Source organism: Solanum verrucosum, unplaced genomic scaffold, assembly GCF_900185275.1.
Source record: "Solanum verrucosum unplaced genomic scaffold, falcon-dt-bn FXZP01000049.1, whole genome shotgun sequence".
NCBI classification, from domain to species: domain Eukaryota; kingdom Viridiplantae; phylum Streptophyta; class Magnoliopsida; order Solanales; family Solanaceae; genus Solanum; species Solanum verrucosum.
In genome coordinates this window covers 6,390,276-6,409,344 of record NW_026020221.1, presented here as the reverse complement: position 1 = coordinate 6,409,344, position 19,069 = coordinate 6,390,276, and the positions used below count along the sequence as shown (strand labels likewise).

Here is a 19,069-nt window from a genome sequence, read left to right as displayed (position 1 = left end):
GTTCTCGAGGACCCCACACTCACGAGAGAATGTATCCTATAATTTTCCCCTAGGAATTCACACCTTGAGCTTTTGTTTTGTTTGGTGAGCCATGCCAAACATCCTTGTCGTGTCCTTGAGGACCCCGCTCTCACGAGAAAACTCATCATATAATTTCCCCTAAGGAATTTCACACATTGAGTTTTTGTTTGGTGAGTCATGCTGATGTACCGTAGATTTACGGTACTTATCATGCTTTAAACTTGGAGTTTTGCATGTGTCTTAAGCATTTGTTAGTACATTTGATGGTATTTTACTTATGTTTTGTAGGAAAACAGGTTTTTCATAAATCGGGATGAAACAGGTTGAAGCATCAGCTTTTTGAGGTTGGACGACGTCACCTACGAGCCGTAGAACTCTCTATGAGCTGTAGGAATGAATCGTAGAATGCAATGATGGTTTTTAGAGCTAAGTGTTGGGAGACGAGACTGAACTACGTACCATAGGTCGAAGTCGTAGGAAAGATCAAAGATTTTGAGCTCCAGTACTTGGACGACGAGAATTTAGGACGAGTTGTGCAAAGTTCTACGGGTCGTAGAACACACCCATAGAAAAGATAAGAGATTTTACCAAGAAGGTTGTTTTGACGAACGGTTTCTACGAGCAGTATGACCAATCCGTAGAAGAACTATCAACTCCTATTTTTCCTATGTTTCCTTTTCTGAGTTAGTTTAGGATTATATATTTTTAAATAGTTTTTTAATTCTCAATTAACTGTTAGACAACTTGTATTTTGAGTTTTGGATTTGAGAATTATTTTGGCAAACACTTTTCCATTTAATTCTTGAATCATTGGTTTATAATACATCTTTTATTCATCAATTCTAGATTCTTGATTTCAACTACTCTAACTTAATATGAATTGTGATAATTCAAGCATGAGTAGTTAAATTCCACAACTAGGGTTGTGGGAACCATGAGAAATTAACAATATAGACCTAATAATTAGTAATTTTTGAATAAGCGTTTATGCATGTATTGTTAATCTCTCCGCTTTAATTGATTTTTAATAAGGGCCCGCGTTAGAACCCCCCTTATTCCTACTTGCCCGATTAAGGAAGTAACGAATGGGAAATGAGATTAAACAATCGAGATTTGGTGACTACAACCGACATCTAATAGCTTGAACCACTTCTGTCATAGCTAATCTAGGGTCAAGGGTAAGGCTTAGTAAAGCACACACCCATAGACCGACCAAGTTGCGTGGTGAAATTTCGTATCACCTGATTTGGAGTTAACATGCTACGAGTCAAAAATAAGTTTTTCAAATGTCTGATCTTGAAAGTGTAGTTTGTTACCTGCCTTGTAATTAGTCTAAACTTGCAAGTTGCTGCATTTTCTTTTGTTCTAGTGGGGAACTTGATTCCTATTGCACAAGTAAGAGAAGACGTAGCGGATACTTTCAGGAAGGAAGTTGAGTTGCAAGCAAGTGAAAAACTTCTTCCTTACAAGACAATGTGTAGTCGGAGACAGGTTCGAGTTATATCCAATGTGTGCCTGAAATACTTGAGGAATTACATCTTGGTTAATAATGTTCATTTTCTCTTAACTAAATGTAGGTACAAGTAGGAGTTGTTCAACTTGAATCAAATGATGTTATAAATGCAATTGCAGGGGTAGTATCTAAATGTTCTATCAACACGCTTGTTATTGGAACCTCAACCCCTAGCCTATTTTCTGTTAGACAATTGGCATTTTTTCCAGCTTATTATTTTTACTGTTTTTTACTTATTTCAGTTTAGTGCTTCCTATTTTCTAGCTAGACTTAGTCAACTTTAGTTGCTCAACTTTCTGAAGTTAGTGGCCCCTTTAATGGTTGTTAGTGGCACATGTTCTTATTTAGTTTTAACATCCACTTTGTAAGTGGCTACTAGATAGGAAATGGTTAGGTTTTTCCTTGTATAAATTCAGATCTTAAGCAAATTAATACATAGTTGAAATTTCATAAGTTCACTCTATTTTTATTCTTCAAATCAGTTTCTTGAGTATTTTTGTTCTAACATTGGCATCAGAGCCTCTAGTTGATCTTACAGGACCAAAAAGTTTTAACCTACAACACAAATGGCATCCAACAACCTACCTTTAAATCCACCATTCACTTTCACCGGTGAAAATTACCAAATTTGGTCTGTGAAGATGCAAGCTTTTCTGGAAGCATATGAACTTTGGGAAACTGTGACGGAAGATAAACCACTTGCTGCTCTACCAGCAAATCCTACCTTGGCTCAAATCAAATCCAACAACGACGAGAAGGCAAAGAAATCTAAAGCCAAGTCGCTTATGCAAAATGCTGTGGCAGATTCTGTGTTTTAGAGATTCATGGCTTGCAAAACAGCAAAAGAGGCTTGGGATAGGTTGAAAGAAGAATATCAAAGCAGCGATAGAACACGTCAAATGCAAGTGTTGAATCTGAAAAGAGAGTTCGAGTGCTTGAATATGCAAGACGATGAAACAATCAGTAAGTATACTGATCGAATCTCCTTAATTGTTAATAACATTAGACTTCTTGGTGAAGAATTTACAGACAAACGAATTGTGGAGAAAGTTCTTGTGACTCTTCCTGAGAGGTTTGAATTTAAGATTCCTCTCTTGAAGAATCCAAGGACCTGGGCAAACTTTCATGAGGTGAACTAATGAGTGCTCTTCAAGCACAAGAGCAAAAGAGGACTATGAGATGGGATAAGTTCACTGAAGGAGCTTTCTCTGTACAAAAACAAATATTTGGTAAAGGAAAACAACAAGTCAACCAAAAGAATAAGGGCAAGCATGATGAAGGAAATAATAGTGGAGATGTAAAACAGAAGTTCCCTCCGTGCAAACATTGTAAAAGAACTACACATCTGGAGAAGTACTGTTGGTGGAGGGTTAATGCTATATGCGGCAACTGTAAGCAGACGGGGCATATATCCAAGGTCTGCAAATCAAGAGCAAAGGCCTCTGGTGCTTTGCAAACACAAGTAGCAGAAGCTGCAGATGCACATGAGGAGCAACTCTTTGCAGTTTCATACTTTTCAATCAATGAATCCTCTGATTCATGGCTTCTTGATAGTGGTTGCACACATCACTTGTGCAATGATGCTGAAATGTTCAAATTCCTCGATGATACATACAAATCTAAAGTAAAAGTGGGAAACGGTGAGGCAGTAGAAGTCAAAGGCAGAGGTACAATGTCTATCTCAACAATATCAGGTATCAAAACTATTCCTGATGTTTTGTACACACCTGATATGAGTCAAAATTTGTTGAGTGTTGGACAAATGCTTGAAAATAATTATTCTCTGCATTTTAAGAATCGTGAATGCGTTGTTTATGACCCTTTTGGAGTAGAATTATTTTATGTCAAGATGACCAACAAAATGTTTTTAGTTGATTGGGAGAACATAACTGAGCAGACATACACTATTACTTCACAAACATGTACAAACCTATGGCACAAAAGGTTTGGTCACTTCAATCTGAGAAGCATCGCAGAGATGAAAAAGAAGGAGCTAGTGGAAAATATGCCTAAATTTCTTTCTAATGCTCAAGTTTGTGAAACTTGCCAATAGGGAAAGCAAACAAAATTGCCATTTCAAGCAAATCAAATACGGATAGCTAACCAGAAACTTCAGCTCATTCATACTGATGTTTGCGGCCCAATGAAATCAAAATCATTGAGTGGTAACAAATACTTTCTCCTCTTTATTGATGACTACACCAGAATGTGTTGGGTTTATTTCATTAGACTGAAGAGTGAAGTCTTTGATGTTTTAAAACAATTTAAAGCTTTAGTAGAAAATCAATGTAATCTTAGTATTAAGGCTTTAAGGTCTGACAATAGAGGAGAATATACTTCTTCTCAGTTTGTGGAGTTTTGTAATAGCACAGGTATTGAACGCCAATTGACATTACCATACACTCCACAACAAAATGGCGTGCCTGAAAGGAATAACAAGATAATAATGGAGATGACCAGATGTCTTTTGCTCGAAAGAAAGATCCCAAATCAATTTTGGGCGGAGGTAGTCAATACCTTTGTATATTTGCTGAACAGATTGCCTACTAAGGCCTTGCAGGACATGACTCCATATGAAGCTTGGTGTGGGAACAAACCATCAGTACACCATCTCAGAATCTTTGGGTGTATATGTTATTATCAAGTTCCAGAAACAAAGAGGACTAAGCTGGACAACAAGGCTCATAAAGGCATATTTATGGGCTATAGTTCATCCAAAGGTTACATGATTTTCTATTTGAAATCAGAAAAACTAATTCTCAGCCGAGAAGTGAAGTTTGATGAAGTAGCTGGTTGGGATTGGAAAAATCAGAGGACCTCTTATTCTGATTTATTTTCAAAAGAGCAGCCTCAACTTTCAAAAGATGAACTAGTGGATGATGTACCAGTGAGGGGAACTCGATCCTTAACAGATGTCTATCAGCGGTGTAACTTGGTTACCTCTGAACCAACAAACTATGCTGAAGCACAAGACTCTCAGGCATGGAGGAGAGCTATGCAAGATGAACTAGACATGATCGAGAAGAACGGAACCTGGCAGCTTGTTGACAGACCTAGAAATCGCAAGGTGATTGGTGTAAAATGGGTTTTCAAGACAAAACTCAATCCTGATGGAACAATTTGCAAACATAAGGCTAGATTGGTGGTGAAGGGATACACACAACAATATGGTATGGATTACCAGGAAACATTTGCTCCTGTAGCAAGGTATGATACAATCAAGCTTATTCTTGCATTTGCATCTCATAGTTCCTGGCAAATTCATCTACTTTATGTCAAATCGGCTTTTCTGAATAGTTTGCTTGCTGAAGAGATCTATGTAGAGCAACCTGATGGTTTCTCAATTCCTGGAAAAGAGGATCAAGTTTATCTCTTAACGAAGGCCTTGTATGGCCTAAAACAAGCCCCAAGGGCATGGTATGAGAGGATGGACAATCATCTCATCCAACTTGGCTTTAGTAGAAGTCAAAGTGAAGCTACTCTGTATGTGAAAGTGTAACATCCGGTAAGTTGAAATAACTATGAAGAGGCTTAAAAATCGGAAATAGTCATTTTTGGAAGGAATTCAAAAATCTGGAAAATTGGTCAAGTGTAGAAATCAGTGAGTTTTGGCCAACTTTGAGCAGTTATAACTCCTATATAAGGATGAGTTAGGAGTAGTTCCAGTTATGATTGCGAAGCTTGAGGAATGATCTTTCCAACACCACCGAGTTTGCTCGATTCCGAGTTTGTATGAGCGAGTTATGCCCTTTGAAAGTTGGGCAGTTGGCAGGGAATCCGTCCGGAAATTTTAAGGGCATTTTGGTCTTTTCCCTAGCTATTTCTTTTGGAGTTATATGGTTGTGTTAGGCTGGTTTTTGGATCATTTTGTCCCATTTTAAAAGAGTGAGAGTGTGGGTTTTGAGTGAAGAAGAGAAGAAGAGGAGAAGAAGAGGAGATCAAGCAAGTGTCCGTCGTGGATATCGTCGGGGGTGATCCCTACTAGGTATGTGAGTTCATAGTGTTGGTTTGATCTTTTCCCCCACACACCAAACTCATTTTATTTCCGAGAAAGCTTGGTTGGGTTGTTGAAATTGTTGGTTTGTGTTGTTGAAGTTGTTGGTTGTGTTGTTGGAAGTTCTTGTTGGTTTAGTACATGATTTGATTGTGTTTTGAGTTGAATATCTTGTATGTTGAGGGATTTTATGATCCTTAGTGTTTGGAGTTGAAACCCTTGAAGTTAGGGTGGTTTAGAGTTGGAAAAAGGAAAGAGAAAAGTCAAGTTTTCTAGGGAAAGAGGTGGCGCGTCGTGCCTGCCAACGCGCCCCAAGAGAGCTTCTGGGCTTTCTCCCTTGGGGCGCCGTGCCTAGGAGAGCGCCAATAGGTCCCTTCTGAGCTTCAAGAGCTGGCGCTCCGCGCCTTGCAAAGCGCCAAGGACGCCAAGTTCCCCCATTCTTTTCATACTTTCTCATGCATGTTCCTAGGTATTGTACCTATGCTTCCTAGTTGTTTCCAACACTCTAAGGTACTTCTAAACGTCAAGAACTCATCCAAAAACGTGTGATCATACACCTTGAATCCATAATCCAATTCAAGGCGAGTTAGTATCAAGTTAAAGTGAAGTTAGAGTCAAGTCAAACAAAGTTAAGAGATAAGTTCAAGCAAGTCTCTAAAGCTTTTCAAGAGCCGTTATTAAACGTTTTACCTTCGTCTTAAGGTTCAAGTTTCAAGTCGAGTAAAGAGTATAGAGTTCAAGCCAAGTGAAGAGTCTCAAGTTTCAAGTAAAGTCAAGAGCATAAAGTCGAGTCCATTTCTCAAAAGTATTAGGGAACTATGTATTTCCCGAAGAAGTTTCTAAATGTTTTTACATTTGAGTAAGAAAGGAACATCGATTCCAAGTGAGCCTTTGGGCTAGATTTTGAGCAATTATCTCAAACTAAAGAAAGATGTGTTTTAAACACTTCTGAGCTAAAGTATATTTTTGGGAGTAGTCTTGAGCACGGAGTTGGGGACACGAGTTCATATTAACTCAACTCTCCATAAGAACCATGCGGCCAACATGGGATTTTCTTGGGTCATACTTTTTAGATGATCACGAAAGTTAAGCTAGTGGATCCACTTAGTAAAGATAGCTTCCTATATCACGGTCAGGTATAGGATGGTCCTTGGGCAACGTGAGGTAAAATGTTGTACCACCACTAGGGCTCATAGTGGTGGTTGTCGGTTAAAGAATCTCCCACTAAAGTTATATTACTTTTATATAAGTAAAGTTGAGTTTGCTATTGTTTTATCATTAACGAGCTAAGTTGTTTACACTATTTTGAAAGCTTTATACATTGCATGTGTCTTAGTGCTTTATATATTGAGTTCAGTTATTCATAAGTCGAACAGAGCCAAGGTAAGTGTTCTCTTGTACTCTTTTCAAGCTTAAGTTGCGGCTTAGCTTTCCATCTCGCATACTCGTACATTCAATGTACTGATGCCAGTTGGCCTGCATCTTATGACAATGCAGATACAGGTACCCCGGATCAGCATCCTGCACGTCGTTGATCCAGCTGAGCACTCCAGAGTCAGTGGTGAGCCTCCTTGCATTCCGGAGGACTCAATTATTTTGTGTTCTTAGTTTTGTTTTATTAGGGTGTTGCGGGGTCTGTCCCAACATCCATCTCAGTATTTTAGAGGCTTGATAGACAGTCAGTCAGTTAGTTTTTGAGTCTCTTATCTATGTATATATGTAAATATCCTATTTTGAGATTCGAGTTGCCTTTGTGGCCAGATTTTATAAGTTAAGTTGTTTGTAACCTTGCATTTGCATTGAGTTATTCTGTTGAGTTAGGTTTCCGCTAAGTTAAGAAAGCCAGGCCAAGGGTTCGCTTGGGGCCAGAAATGGTCTCCGGGTGCCGGTCCCGCCCAGGGTGTAGGTTCGGGGCGTGACAAACTTGGTATCAAAGCCCAGAGTTCAAGAGTCCTAGGGAGTTTATGAAGCCGTATCCGTAGAGTCCACATTATCGGTGTGAAGCGCGCCACTTCTATAATTGGGAGGCTACAACATTTAGGAAGATTTCTCATTTCTTTCACACTTAACTCGTGCGTTAGAGTTTATCTCTAAAGAGTTTCTGTTTAATCCATGCTTGCGCGTGTTTCAGATAGTCATGCCTCAACGAAGAGTTAGCAGAGGGCGTCTTTCTAGACGTTATGTGGATGAGCAAGAGTTACCTTATGTCCCGGGAGTGCAAGATCAAGGGGAAGTTTCTAATGCCGAGTTCAGAGAGGCAATTAGAATCCTGAGTCAAGCTGTAACTAATCAGATTGGTCAGCAAAGGGGAGCTCGACATGAAGGAGCTGACACTTCTAGGATTCAAGAGTTCTTGGGGATGAATCCTTTGAGTTTCATGGGTTCGAGTACTACTGAGAATCTATAGAACTTCATTGAGGAGTTGAAGAAGATTTTTGATGTGATGCATGTGTCGGACACTGAGCGAGTTGAACTAGTTGCGTATCATTTGAAGGATGTTGCTAGAACTTGGTTTGACCAGTGGAAAGGAAGTAGAGCTGAAGATGCACCACCTGCGAGTCGGGCTTATTTTGAGGAAGATTTTTTGGGGCATTTCTTTCCTCGAGAATTGAGAGAGGCCAAGGTACGTGAGTTCCTCACACTTAAGCAGGAGTCCTTGAGTGTTCATGAGTACAGTATGAAGTTCACCCAACTATCCCGCTATGCTCCGGAGATGGTGGCGGACATGAGAAATGGAATGAGCTTGTTTGTTACTGGGCTATCTTGTTTGTCAAGTAAGGAAAGTAGGGCTGCAATGCTTATCGGGGACATGGACATATCCAGGTTAATGGTCTATGTACAACAGGTTGAGGAAGAGAAGCTGAGGGACAGGGAAGAGTTCAGAAGTAAGAGAGCCAAGACCGGTAATGAGTCCGGGCAGCAGATAGGTAATTTGAATCGTCTGTCCTTCCAACAAAGGCAAAAGGGACCTGCTCCATCATCTGCTAGAGCACCTGCACCCCGATACACAAGGGAATTTAATGGCCAGAATTCGAAGGACTTCAAGGCTAGACCAGCACAGTCTTCAGGTAGTGTGGCACAAGGAGGTAGTTTGTTTCCTGCATGTGCTAGGTGTGGTAGAGTCCATCTAGGGAAGTGTCGTCAGGGTCAGACATGTTGCTTTAAGTGTGGACAAGAGGGTCACTTCATGAAAGAGTGCCCTAAGAATAAGCAAGGTAATGGAAATCTGGGCAGTAGGGCCCAATCTTCTTCAGTTGCTCCCCCAGACAGGACGGCACCTAAAGGAACTACTTCTACTACCGGCGGAGGGGCAAATTGCCTCTATGCAATCACCAGTCGCCATGAGCAAGAGAATTCTCCAAATGTTATCACTGGTATGATCAGAGTCTTTGCTTTTGATGTGTATGCTTTGCTAGACCCAGAAGCAAGTTTATCTTTTGTAACTCCTTATGTTGCAAATAAGTTTGATGTTCTTCCTGAAAGACTTTGTGAACCCTTTTGTGTTTCTACACCTGATGGGGAGTCTATTCTAGCAGAAAGAGTCTATCGTGATTATCCTGTTACTGAGCACCATGGCTGATTTGGTTGAGTTAGACATGGTAGATTTTGATGTCATTCTAGGTATGGATTGGCTTCATGCTTGTTATGCATTGATAGATTGTAGAACTCGAGCAGTCAAGTTTCAGTTTCCGAGTGAGCCAGTCATAGAGTGGAGTAGCAATTCAGCAGTGCCTAAGGGTCGTTTCATTTCGTACCTTCGGGCAAGAAAGTTAGTTTCAAAGGGTTGTATCTATCATTTAGTCCGAGTTAATGACTCTAGTGTTGAGATACCTCATTTTCAGTCAGTTCCTATAGTAAGAGAGTTTCCAGAAGTTTTTCCTAATGATCTACCCGGAATTCCTCCTGAGAGAGAAATAGATTTCGGCATAGATCTCATTCCAAATACTCGTCATATCTCTATTCCGCCATATAGAATGGCACCAATAGAGTTGAAAGAGTTGAAAAAGCAGTTGAAAGATCTCCTAGAAAAGGGTTTCATTCGACCGAGTGTCTCACCTTGGGGTGCTCCGGTCTTGTTTGTGAGAAAGAAAGATGGTTCCTTTAGGATGTGTATAGATTACCGCCAGTTGAATAAGGTTACCATCAAGAACAAGTACCCTCTTCCGAGGATTGATGATCTTTTCGATCAGCTTTAGGGTGCTACCTGTTTTTCAAATATTGACCTCAGATCAGGCTATCACCAGTTAAGAGTAAGGGAATGTGATATTCCAAAGACAGCTTTCAGGACCAGGTACGGTCATTATGAGTTTTTAGTCATGTCTTTTGGTTTGACCAATGCACCGGCAACTTTCATGGACTTGATGAATAGAGTCTTTAAACCTTATTTAGATATGTTTGTTATCGTCTTTATTGATGACATACTAATCTATTCAAGGAATGAAGAAGATCATGCTAGTCATCTCAGAATAGTTCTTCAGACTTTGAAAGATAAGGAGTTGTATGCCAAGTTCTCTAAGTGTGAGTTTTGGCTTAAGTCTGTGGCGTTCCTAGGCCACATTGTGTCCGGTGATGGAATTAAAATTGATACTCGAAAAATTGAGGTCTCCAACTGATATTAGGAGTTTCTTGGGTTTAGCTGGCTATTATAAAAGGTTTGTTGAGGGGTTCTCGTCTTTTGCATCTCCTTTGACCATAGTTTCGTGAATTGCTACTAAAGTCTTTGTATATGTGCAGGTTAACATCAATTATGACCTAGAAAAACTGAGAATTGAGCTCAGACATATTCAAGGAATGTATGCAATAGCCCAAACTGAGGCGATAGATACTTCTCGGAAGGTAATTTTCATTTAAAACTAAATTTGTGGCAAATAGTACTCCCAAATACTATTACTCTTTTTATTAGAAGGATGAAATCAATAAGCATTCTTGCCTCTTTCATGCACATATTGGATAATTTGCTTATACTGTGCTCTCTCTTAGTTGAATGAATTTCAGAAGCTTCGAGTAGAGGAAGCAAATAAACTTAAGCAGATAAACCTTAAAGAGGAGGAAGCGAAAGAATTGGCAGAGCAAGAGAAGTTAAAATGTGAAGCAGCACGGAAGAAAGCTGACTATGCAATGGAATGCGTTGAAAGAGAAGCTGAGCAAAGAAGAGCAGCAGAGAGCATTGCCAACCGGGAGGCTAGAACAAAAGAAAAGCTAGAGAAATCATTGGCACTACCCATCACTACCAGTAATTCACGTGGGAAGAGATTGTGATGGCTAGGTCATCATTCTCCGAGGATCTTAAGATAGCAAATGGGATCATATGGAATGGTCTACAAGTGCTATTTGCATCATACACCTGCAGCAGTGAAAGTTCTTTATTCAGCTGAGGCTCATAGAACTAAGCAATTTCCACAAGAGGTACGTAAAATCTCTGAGCAGAGAAAGAAGTTAACAGGAATAACTAAAATAAGCTTTGAGTAACATACATGGCGTATTAGCTTCAGCCAACTGTAGTTGTGATTCCACTGCTGACACTTAAATTTGGCTTTGAGTTAAACTAATTATATCCTTTTTCTGGCTATTTCCACAGCTTGAAGTATTGAGCAAAATTCATCATCCTCACTTGTTATTTCTTCTCGGTGCATGCCCTGAACGCGGTTGCCTAGTATATGAGTACATGGAGAATGGAAGTTTGGAGGATAGGTTGACCAGGAAAAACAACACACCTCCACTTACATGGTTTGACAGGGTTCGCATAGTGTGGGAATTTGCTTAAGCTCTTGTTTTCCTTCATAACACGAAGCCAAAACCGATCATACACCGTGATTTAAAGCCAGCTAACATACTCCTTGATCACAACTTAGTGAGCAAAATTGGAGATGTTGGTCTTTCAACAATGGTTCAGTCAGACTCTTCCTCAGCAATGACCGCATATAAAGACACGAGTCCAGTTGGCATACTTTGCTAGATAGATCCTGAGTATCAAAGGACAAGATTAGTCTCTACAAAATCTGATGTTTATGCTTTTGGGATGGTCATATTGCAGTTGCTTACTGCAAAATGAGCCATAGCTTTAGCTCACATGGTAGAAATGGCTACCGAAGAAGATAACCTGTTGGAGTTGTTGGATCAAGAAGCCGGTGAATGGCCTCTTGAAGAGACAAAGGAACTGGCTGTACTTGCTCTAAACTGCACTGAACTTCGACGTAGAGACAGACCTGACTTGAAAGATGAAGTTCTCCCTATTTTGGAGAGAGTGAAAGAGGTTGCTGATAGAGCTCGACATTTGAAACATAATCAAACTCCACCTCCTAGCTGTTAGGATATGAAACTTTTTGAGAAGAAAATAAGGTTCAGCAACAGAAACTTTCATTCATATACAGCTTTTAAAAAACATACACACATATATCAACATAAGCTTTTCCAAAGTTAGTAGAGGACCATACATATCCAACCACTATTGACTTTCTTACAAAACATATTCCAATAAACAAGGACTACCTTTCCTTTACATACTTAACATAATATTTAAGAAAATAACAATTAAACAAAAGACATCTAGAAATATCTCATTTTCTAACACTCCTCCTTGAGATTTTTCTTGGAAACTCCCAACTTAGCCCTTAGAACTTCAAATTTCCCCTTAGGAAGAGCCTTGGTCATGATGTCTGCAATCTGCTGATCTGAGCTGCAATGAACAAGTTGAACTTCGCCATCCTTCTCTGCTTGCCTGATAGCGTGAAACTTCACATTTATATGCTTGCTACGACTATGTTGCACTGGATTTTTGGCCATAGATATTGCTGACTTGTTGTCAACCTTAATGACAGTAGCTTCAATGTCATTTTGCTCCAGATCACGTAGAATCTTTCTTAACCATAAAGCCTAATTTATTGCACCAGCAGCTGCAATGTATTCTGCTTCTGCAGAAGATTGAGCTACCACCTCTTGCTTCTTTGAATTCCATGAGAACATGCCTGAACCAAGTGTAAAAGCATATCCAGAAGTTCTTTTCATATCATCAATGCTTCCTGCCCAATCACTATCTGAATAACCCATCAGTTGCCCTTGCTCTTCCATTTTAAACCAAATACCATAATCAGCAGTTCCTTTGATATATCTCAACATTCGTTTAGCAACACCAAGATGAACTTGACTTGGAGATTGCATAAACCTCGACAGTAGACTTGCCGCGAACATGAGATCGGGTCTTGTTGCTGTCAAATACAGCAAACTACCAATCAGACTTCTATAAACTCTTGGATCAGCCCTATCACCTCCTTCAAACTTCAAAATTTTTTCATTGTGAAGCTGTGGAGTTGGTACAGACTTGCATCTCTCCATCTTGAACCTTTTAAGAATATCCCATGCATATTTTCTCTGAGAAATAAAGGTTCCAGCAGTAGCTTGATGAATCTCCATTCCCAGAAAGTAACTCATTTCACCTAAATCTGGCATTTCAAACTTGGTCTCCATTTCTTGCATGAACTGATTCACCATTGCTTTATTGCTTCATGTTACCAGAAGATCATCAACATAGAGTGACACCACAAACACATCTCATCCTTTAGCCTTCTTCACATATAAAGTGACTTCATTTTCACTTCTCTTGAAGCCACAATGAATGAGATGATCATCAATCTTACTGTACCATGCTCGAGGAGCCTGCTTTAATCCATACAATGCCTTATGAAGTCGGTAGACTTTATCCTCCATTCCTGCAACTTGAAAGCCTTCTGGTTGATCAACATATATCTCCTCCTGCAACAGTCCATTTAAGAATGCAGATTTCACATCCAAATGATACAGCTTCCAATTTGATTGAGCTGCCAAAGCAAATAGCAGCCTTATTGTATCATGTCGTGCAACAGGTGCAAACGTGTCCCCATAATCCAGACCTGCAACTTGCGCATAACCTTTCACAACAAGCCTTGCTTTGTATTTATAAACTGAGCTATCTGGATTAAGTTTGGTTCTATAAACCCACTTCACCCCGATCACATTTCTGTTTTTGGGTTTATCAACCAACTTCCAAGTATCATTCTTTTCTATCATACCAATCTCCTCCTTCATGGCTTCAATCAAAACTTCATGTCTTGATGCTTCTTGATAGCTATTTGGTTCTGAGATTGCAACATTACATCTTTCATATATCTCGGAAAGAGATCTTGTCTTCAAAATTAGTGAATCAAGTGAGGATTCCCCGTCTGATTCTTCGTCTTCTTCCAGAGTTTCAGACCCAAATGATTTGATTTCAGGTAGCGGGCTCAAGTTCTGAAAAACTGCATTATCTTTCTCAATTTGCTCCTTATCCCAATTCCAATAAGCATGCTCATCCATGACTACATCTCTTCGGATTGAAATATTTTTTGTTTGCAAGTTGAAAACTCTATAACCCTTGGCCTGTGATGAATAACCAATAAAGATCCCCAATTCACCTTTTGGTTCAAGTTTGCTTATTTTGATAGAAGGAACATGAGAATAGCATATCGAACCAAAAACTTTTAGATGCTTGGCAGATGGCTGTATTCCACTCCATGCCTCAGTAGGAGTCTTTTCATCCACAGCTTTTGTTGGCAGCCTATTTAACAAATACACTGAAGTATGAACAGCTTCTGCCTAAAAGCTTTGTGGCAGTTTCTTTTCCAGCAACAAACACCTAGCCATTTCAACTACTGTTCTGTTCTTCCTCTCCGAGACTCCATTTTGTTCAGGCGAATAGCTTACTGTCAACTTGTGATCAATCCCCATATCTTCACAATACTTGTTGAACTCATTTGAAGTGTATTCGCCACTATTGTCCGACCTCAAAGCCTTTAGCTTACAACCACTTTGTCTTTCCGCAAAAGCTCTAAATTTCTTGAAAACTGAAAATACTTGAGACTTGTTACTCAGAAAATACACCCAAGTCATCCTTGTTAAGTCATCAATAAAGAGCACAAAATATTTATTGTGTCCCAAAGATGATGCCTGCATAGGTCCACACACATCAGTGTGAACTAGTTCAAGTTTTTCAGTTGCCCTCCAGGTAGCACTTTTAGGAAATGATTTCCTGTGTACCTTACCCATCTGACATGACTCACAAACTTCTTTAGACAGTGAAATCTCAGGTAAATCCTTAGTCAAGCCCTTTTCATACATAGACTTTAAAGTATCATAGTTAAAATGACCATATCTTTTGTGCCACAACCATGACTCATCCTTACTTGCACAATTTGCACTATCAAACCTCCCATCTAAAGGAAAAGTTTTATCCACCATTCTTACTTTAACAATCAAACTATCTTCGGAGTTAAAAATCAAACAATGTTTGTCCTTAAAAAATAAGGAATAGCCTTTAGACATCATTTGAGCCACACTTAACAAGTTACATGCTAAAAAAGGAACATACAACACATCATGTATAAGCTTTGTACCTTGTGTAGTCTGAAAGGAAACTGAACCCTTTCCATGTGCATCAACCATTTCACCATTTCCCATCCTAACTTTAGCTTTGAATGACTTGTCAAGTGTGTGAAACAAGAGCTCATTGTGTGACATATGACTCGTACATCCACTATCTATGAACCATGAGGATTTGTTGGTTGTGTTTTCTTCATGAGAAGCCATAAACAAGTTTTCTTCTTCATTTTCAGACTTTTCAACAAAATTTGCCTGCTGCACATGGTTTTGTTGTGGTTGATTCTGCCTGGCCCTACAATTTTTCTCAATATGACCCATCTTTCTAAAGAATCTACACTGAATCGGTGGCTTTCCTTTGAACCAGCAGTCTTTTTCTTGATGATTGGTTCTTTTACAGTGGCTGCAAGGTGGAAACTTCCCTCTCTTTGAAGATTCCATCCTTGGTTTCCCCTTTTCTAATTTATCTCCTTCCATCCTTCTATTGTCCTTCATAAGCTGTTTGCCTTTATGTTGTGCTTGAAATGCCGCTTCTGCTACTTCTTCATCTCTTATACTTGATCTTTGTTCTTGGGCTTGCAACTTGCTGATCAGTTCTTCCACAGATAAAGTCTTCAAATCACAAGATTCTTCTATTGCTGAAATCTTGGACTCAAACCTTGCTGGTAAGCTTATCATCATCTTCTCCACCACCCTTGAATCTGGAAAGGTTTCACCAAACAGCCTTACTTTGTTTACAATCTCCATAAGTTTGGCAGAATACTCTTTCACAGTATCACCTTCTTTCATCCTTAACATCTCAAATTCTCTTTTGAGAGTTAACAGTTTGACAGCCTTCACTCTGTCACTTCCATCGAACTCCTCTTTTAGTTTCTCCCATACTTCTTTAGGTGTTTCACAAGCCATTATTCTTGTGAAAATCACATCTGAAAGTGCTGAATGAAGACATGTGAGAGCCTTGGGTTTCCTTGACTTTGCATCTTCATAATTCTTCATTTGTGCAACAGTTGGATTTGGTCCAAGTGGAAGAGGATCATCTTCAGTTTCAATTGTTTCCCATAGACTAAGAGCTTTGAGATAAGCCTTCATCTTTATCACCCATATGTGATAATTTTCTCCTGTAAACATAGGAGGGCCTGCACCCAAGAAGCTGTTGGATGCCATGTTACTGCTGCTCAACTCTCACCTTAGAAGGAGAAAAAAAACTTTAGCCTTCTTGCCTTCACAGATCCCTCAAGAAGAAGGGCTCTTGATACCACTGTTAGGATTTGAAACTTTTGAGAAGAAAATAAGGTTCAGCAGCAGAAACTTTCATTCATATACAGCTTTTAAAAAACATACACACATATATCTACATAAGCTTTTCCAAAGTTAGTAGAGGACCATACATATCCAACCACTATTGACTTTCTTACAAAACATATTCCATAAAACAAGGACTACCTTTCCTTTACATACTTAACATAATATTTAAGAAAATAACAATTAAACAAAAGACATCTAGAAATATCTCATTTTCTAACACTAGCCACTTCAAATGCCCCCTACTCAAGGTACACTTCGTTGATTGTGTAAATTGCTTAGTAGTAATTTACATTATGCTATTATGCATGTTACAAAGCCTACTTCCTGCTCTTTGCTTCATTTACTAAAGGAAAATTCTACTACAGGAAGTGATTCAAGACCCCTGTGTTGCGGCTGATGGATACACTTATGACCGGAAGGCAATAAAGTCATGGCTCGCGAACAATGATAATTCACCAGTTACAAATTTACCATTACCACATAAGCACCTGCTTCCAAATTATTCACTTCTCTCATCTATCAAAGAGTGGAAGTCAGGGAAACATTGCCACAACTTTCAGCTACATTCTTGAGCTTCTTCGAGACAGGAGCCTCTATGCTTGTACATGCAATTACTAGTGTTAGTTGATAGATTAGTCTCCCAGATACATTCGTTTAGCTTTGCATTCCCACAAGAAGCCCTCTACAGACTTTGAAACAACTGATTTGAAATTAAAGAATCGAGGCAAATTCAGCTCACTGATGAGCTACAATGTAAAAAAGTTTTCAAGAAGTGGAGCCTAAAAATTTCATTCATTATACATATAACTGAAAGGGCGCATTGTGAGCTAAACGAATCAGAGAAGGTAATACCAGGAGGGGCAAAGTGCTCAAAAGAAAAGGTAGAATATTATTGCAGCTTGTTTCAGATGAAGCCAGACAACATTTAAGTTAACAAGCAACTCGAGCTATGCGATAGGTATAAAACGACTTGTTCAATCAAAATGTTACTCTTAGTCAGAAACCACGTAGCAGCTAAGGAGCCAAACTTAAGGGGAATCTGATATTGACAAGCAGAAGTTCTCTCTACAGAAATTCCAAAGTATTCTACTAGAGGTGCATTGTTTGAGAATATGAAGATTTTTCCTTTTGGACACACCAATTTTAAGTTGTAAAAGTGCAGAATACAGCACTAGGACTAATGAAGAGTCCACTAGTATCCGTTCTCATAAATATCACTTTTTGCAGAAAATAGAATCTTCTCAATGAAATAAGCAGAAACAGTGATACATAGCAAACATATCGTTCATCCGGTATCAGTTTTCATCAACTATAGTCATCAACAAAAATAACAAACCAGAAAATTATCTAGATAAAGTAGCTAGGAAAGAAGGCAGGACCCCCAGAATGATTCAAAGTAAATAATCCTAGACCAACTTATCCTCAAGAAGATAAAAAATGCCTACAGCCATCTAATGGAAATTAATTTGAGTCAAAGCTAATATTCGGTAGAAGAATAGTGAAAAAAACAGACCCCAAAACAAAGATTTTTATGCCTGAAGTGCTACATTTTGATTGATTACCACTAAGATTGAGCAACTAAAGTGATAGACACATCCTTATACATCTACTGGCCTACATTACTCAGTTCAATTTGCTTCCTATCCAGAATGGATTGTCGAAGAAATGATCAACTGACGGTAATGGCAACTTCTCACAACTCCTACCTTTTACTGTTAACTCAACTTTGCAAGGCATGTAAATAATCAAATATGGTAGCTTGTTATTTCCTTCACTTGTCATAAGAGAAAGCACACTAAATGTAAACTCAAGAGAAGTAAGTCCCGGTGAACTACAAATCATTTCTCGAATTGCACATGAAGTTAGTTCATGTCGATCAATGCAATACTTTGCGCTCCAAGAAGAGTAGTCATTTTCCAATACAAAGACATCAATATGATGTGGATCACTGACTGAAGAACCAACCAGATGTAAATTCCCGCGGACGCATCCACAGTAATACTGTTCATTCATTTTAGGTAATTGATAAGAGTGGATAATTTCCTTATCAATATCAAAATAACAAAAGCTATTTACCCCTCTAAAGATCCAAAAGATAGCTCCATTGAAGAAAACTCCCTTACATTGTCCCAAATAGCTCAAAAATGCTTTTGGGAACTGGACTCGTGATCGCCTCCATGAGTTGGTATCTGAAGAGTATATTTCAATAGGGAGACAATAAAATAAACTATATTTGGGATTACTCGAGAATTGGATCCCAACATTTATAACTTTGTAATAAGGCGATATCGAATGATCAAAGACCAAACTCATGTCTAGTGACCCCACATTTGGACTCGGAAGAGTATGGAATTCCCTTGTAGTTGGATTATACACAATGTACTCATCGAATAGCCTCTTACGACAAAGAAGTAAACCACCACAACAATTCAAAATTACAACATCATCAAAGGGATCATCTTTCATTATAAAATCAAAGAATCTAATAGAAGCTTTAGATTTTGTTTTATCAGGAATGTAATAACAAGGGTAATCGAGAAAAGGCGACTGTAGAATGAGTAGAATTGGGAAAGATTGAGGCTTCCAGAGAGAAGAAAAATGGGGATTGGAGACGAGAGACCTCCAACATTTCGAAACAAGTTTGAACCTGAAAAGAGGCCTTGCAGGAAGGAGTAGTAAAATCTTGGTTACAAGATCATCACTACCTTCAATTTTTTCAGCACTATAAGACATGTTGATATGTTTGTATAAAGAACATATCTATTCAAACACTTACATATATATAATGAAATGGGAAGGATGAGTTCAGTCTCCAACAAGAGACTTTCAATATTCTCATCACAACATTT

The 19,069-nt window shown here is 38.9% G+C and overlaps 1 protein-coding gene and 1 pseudogene across 1 annotated transcript; one reads left to right on the top strand and one right to left on the bottom strand.

Moving 5' to 3' along the window:
* The first annotated feature begins 8,241 nt into the window (after window positions 1-8,241).
* Window positions 8,242-16,792, top strand: LOC125831439 (U-box domain-containing protein 35-like; annotated as a pseudogene).
* A 1,051-nt stretch (window positions 16,793-17,843) lies between these two features.
* LOC125831438 (F-box protein At5g07610-like) lies at window positions 17,844-18,953 on the bottom strand. The gene has a single exon (XM_049510636.1). The coding sequence runs from the start codon at window positions 18,951-18,953 to the stop codon at window positions 17,844-17,846; it is 1,110 nt and encodes a 369-aa protein (XP_049366593.1).
* Window positions 18,954-19,069: the final 116 nt, after the last annotated feature.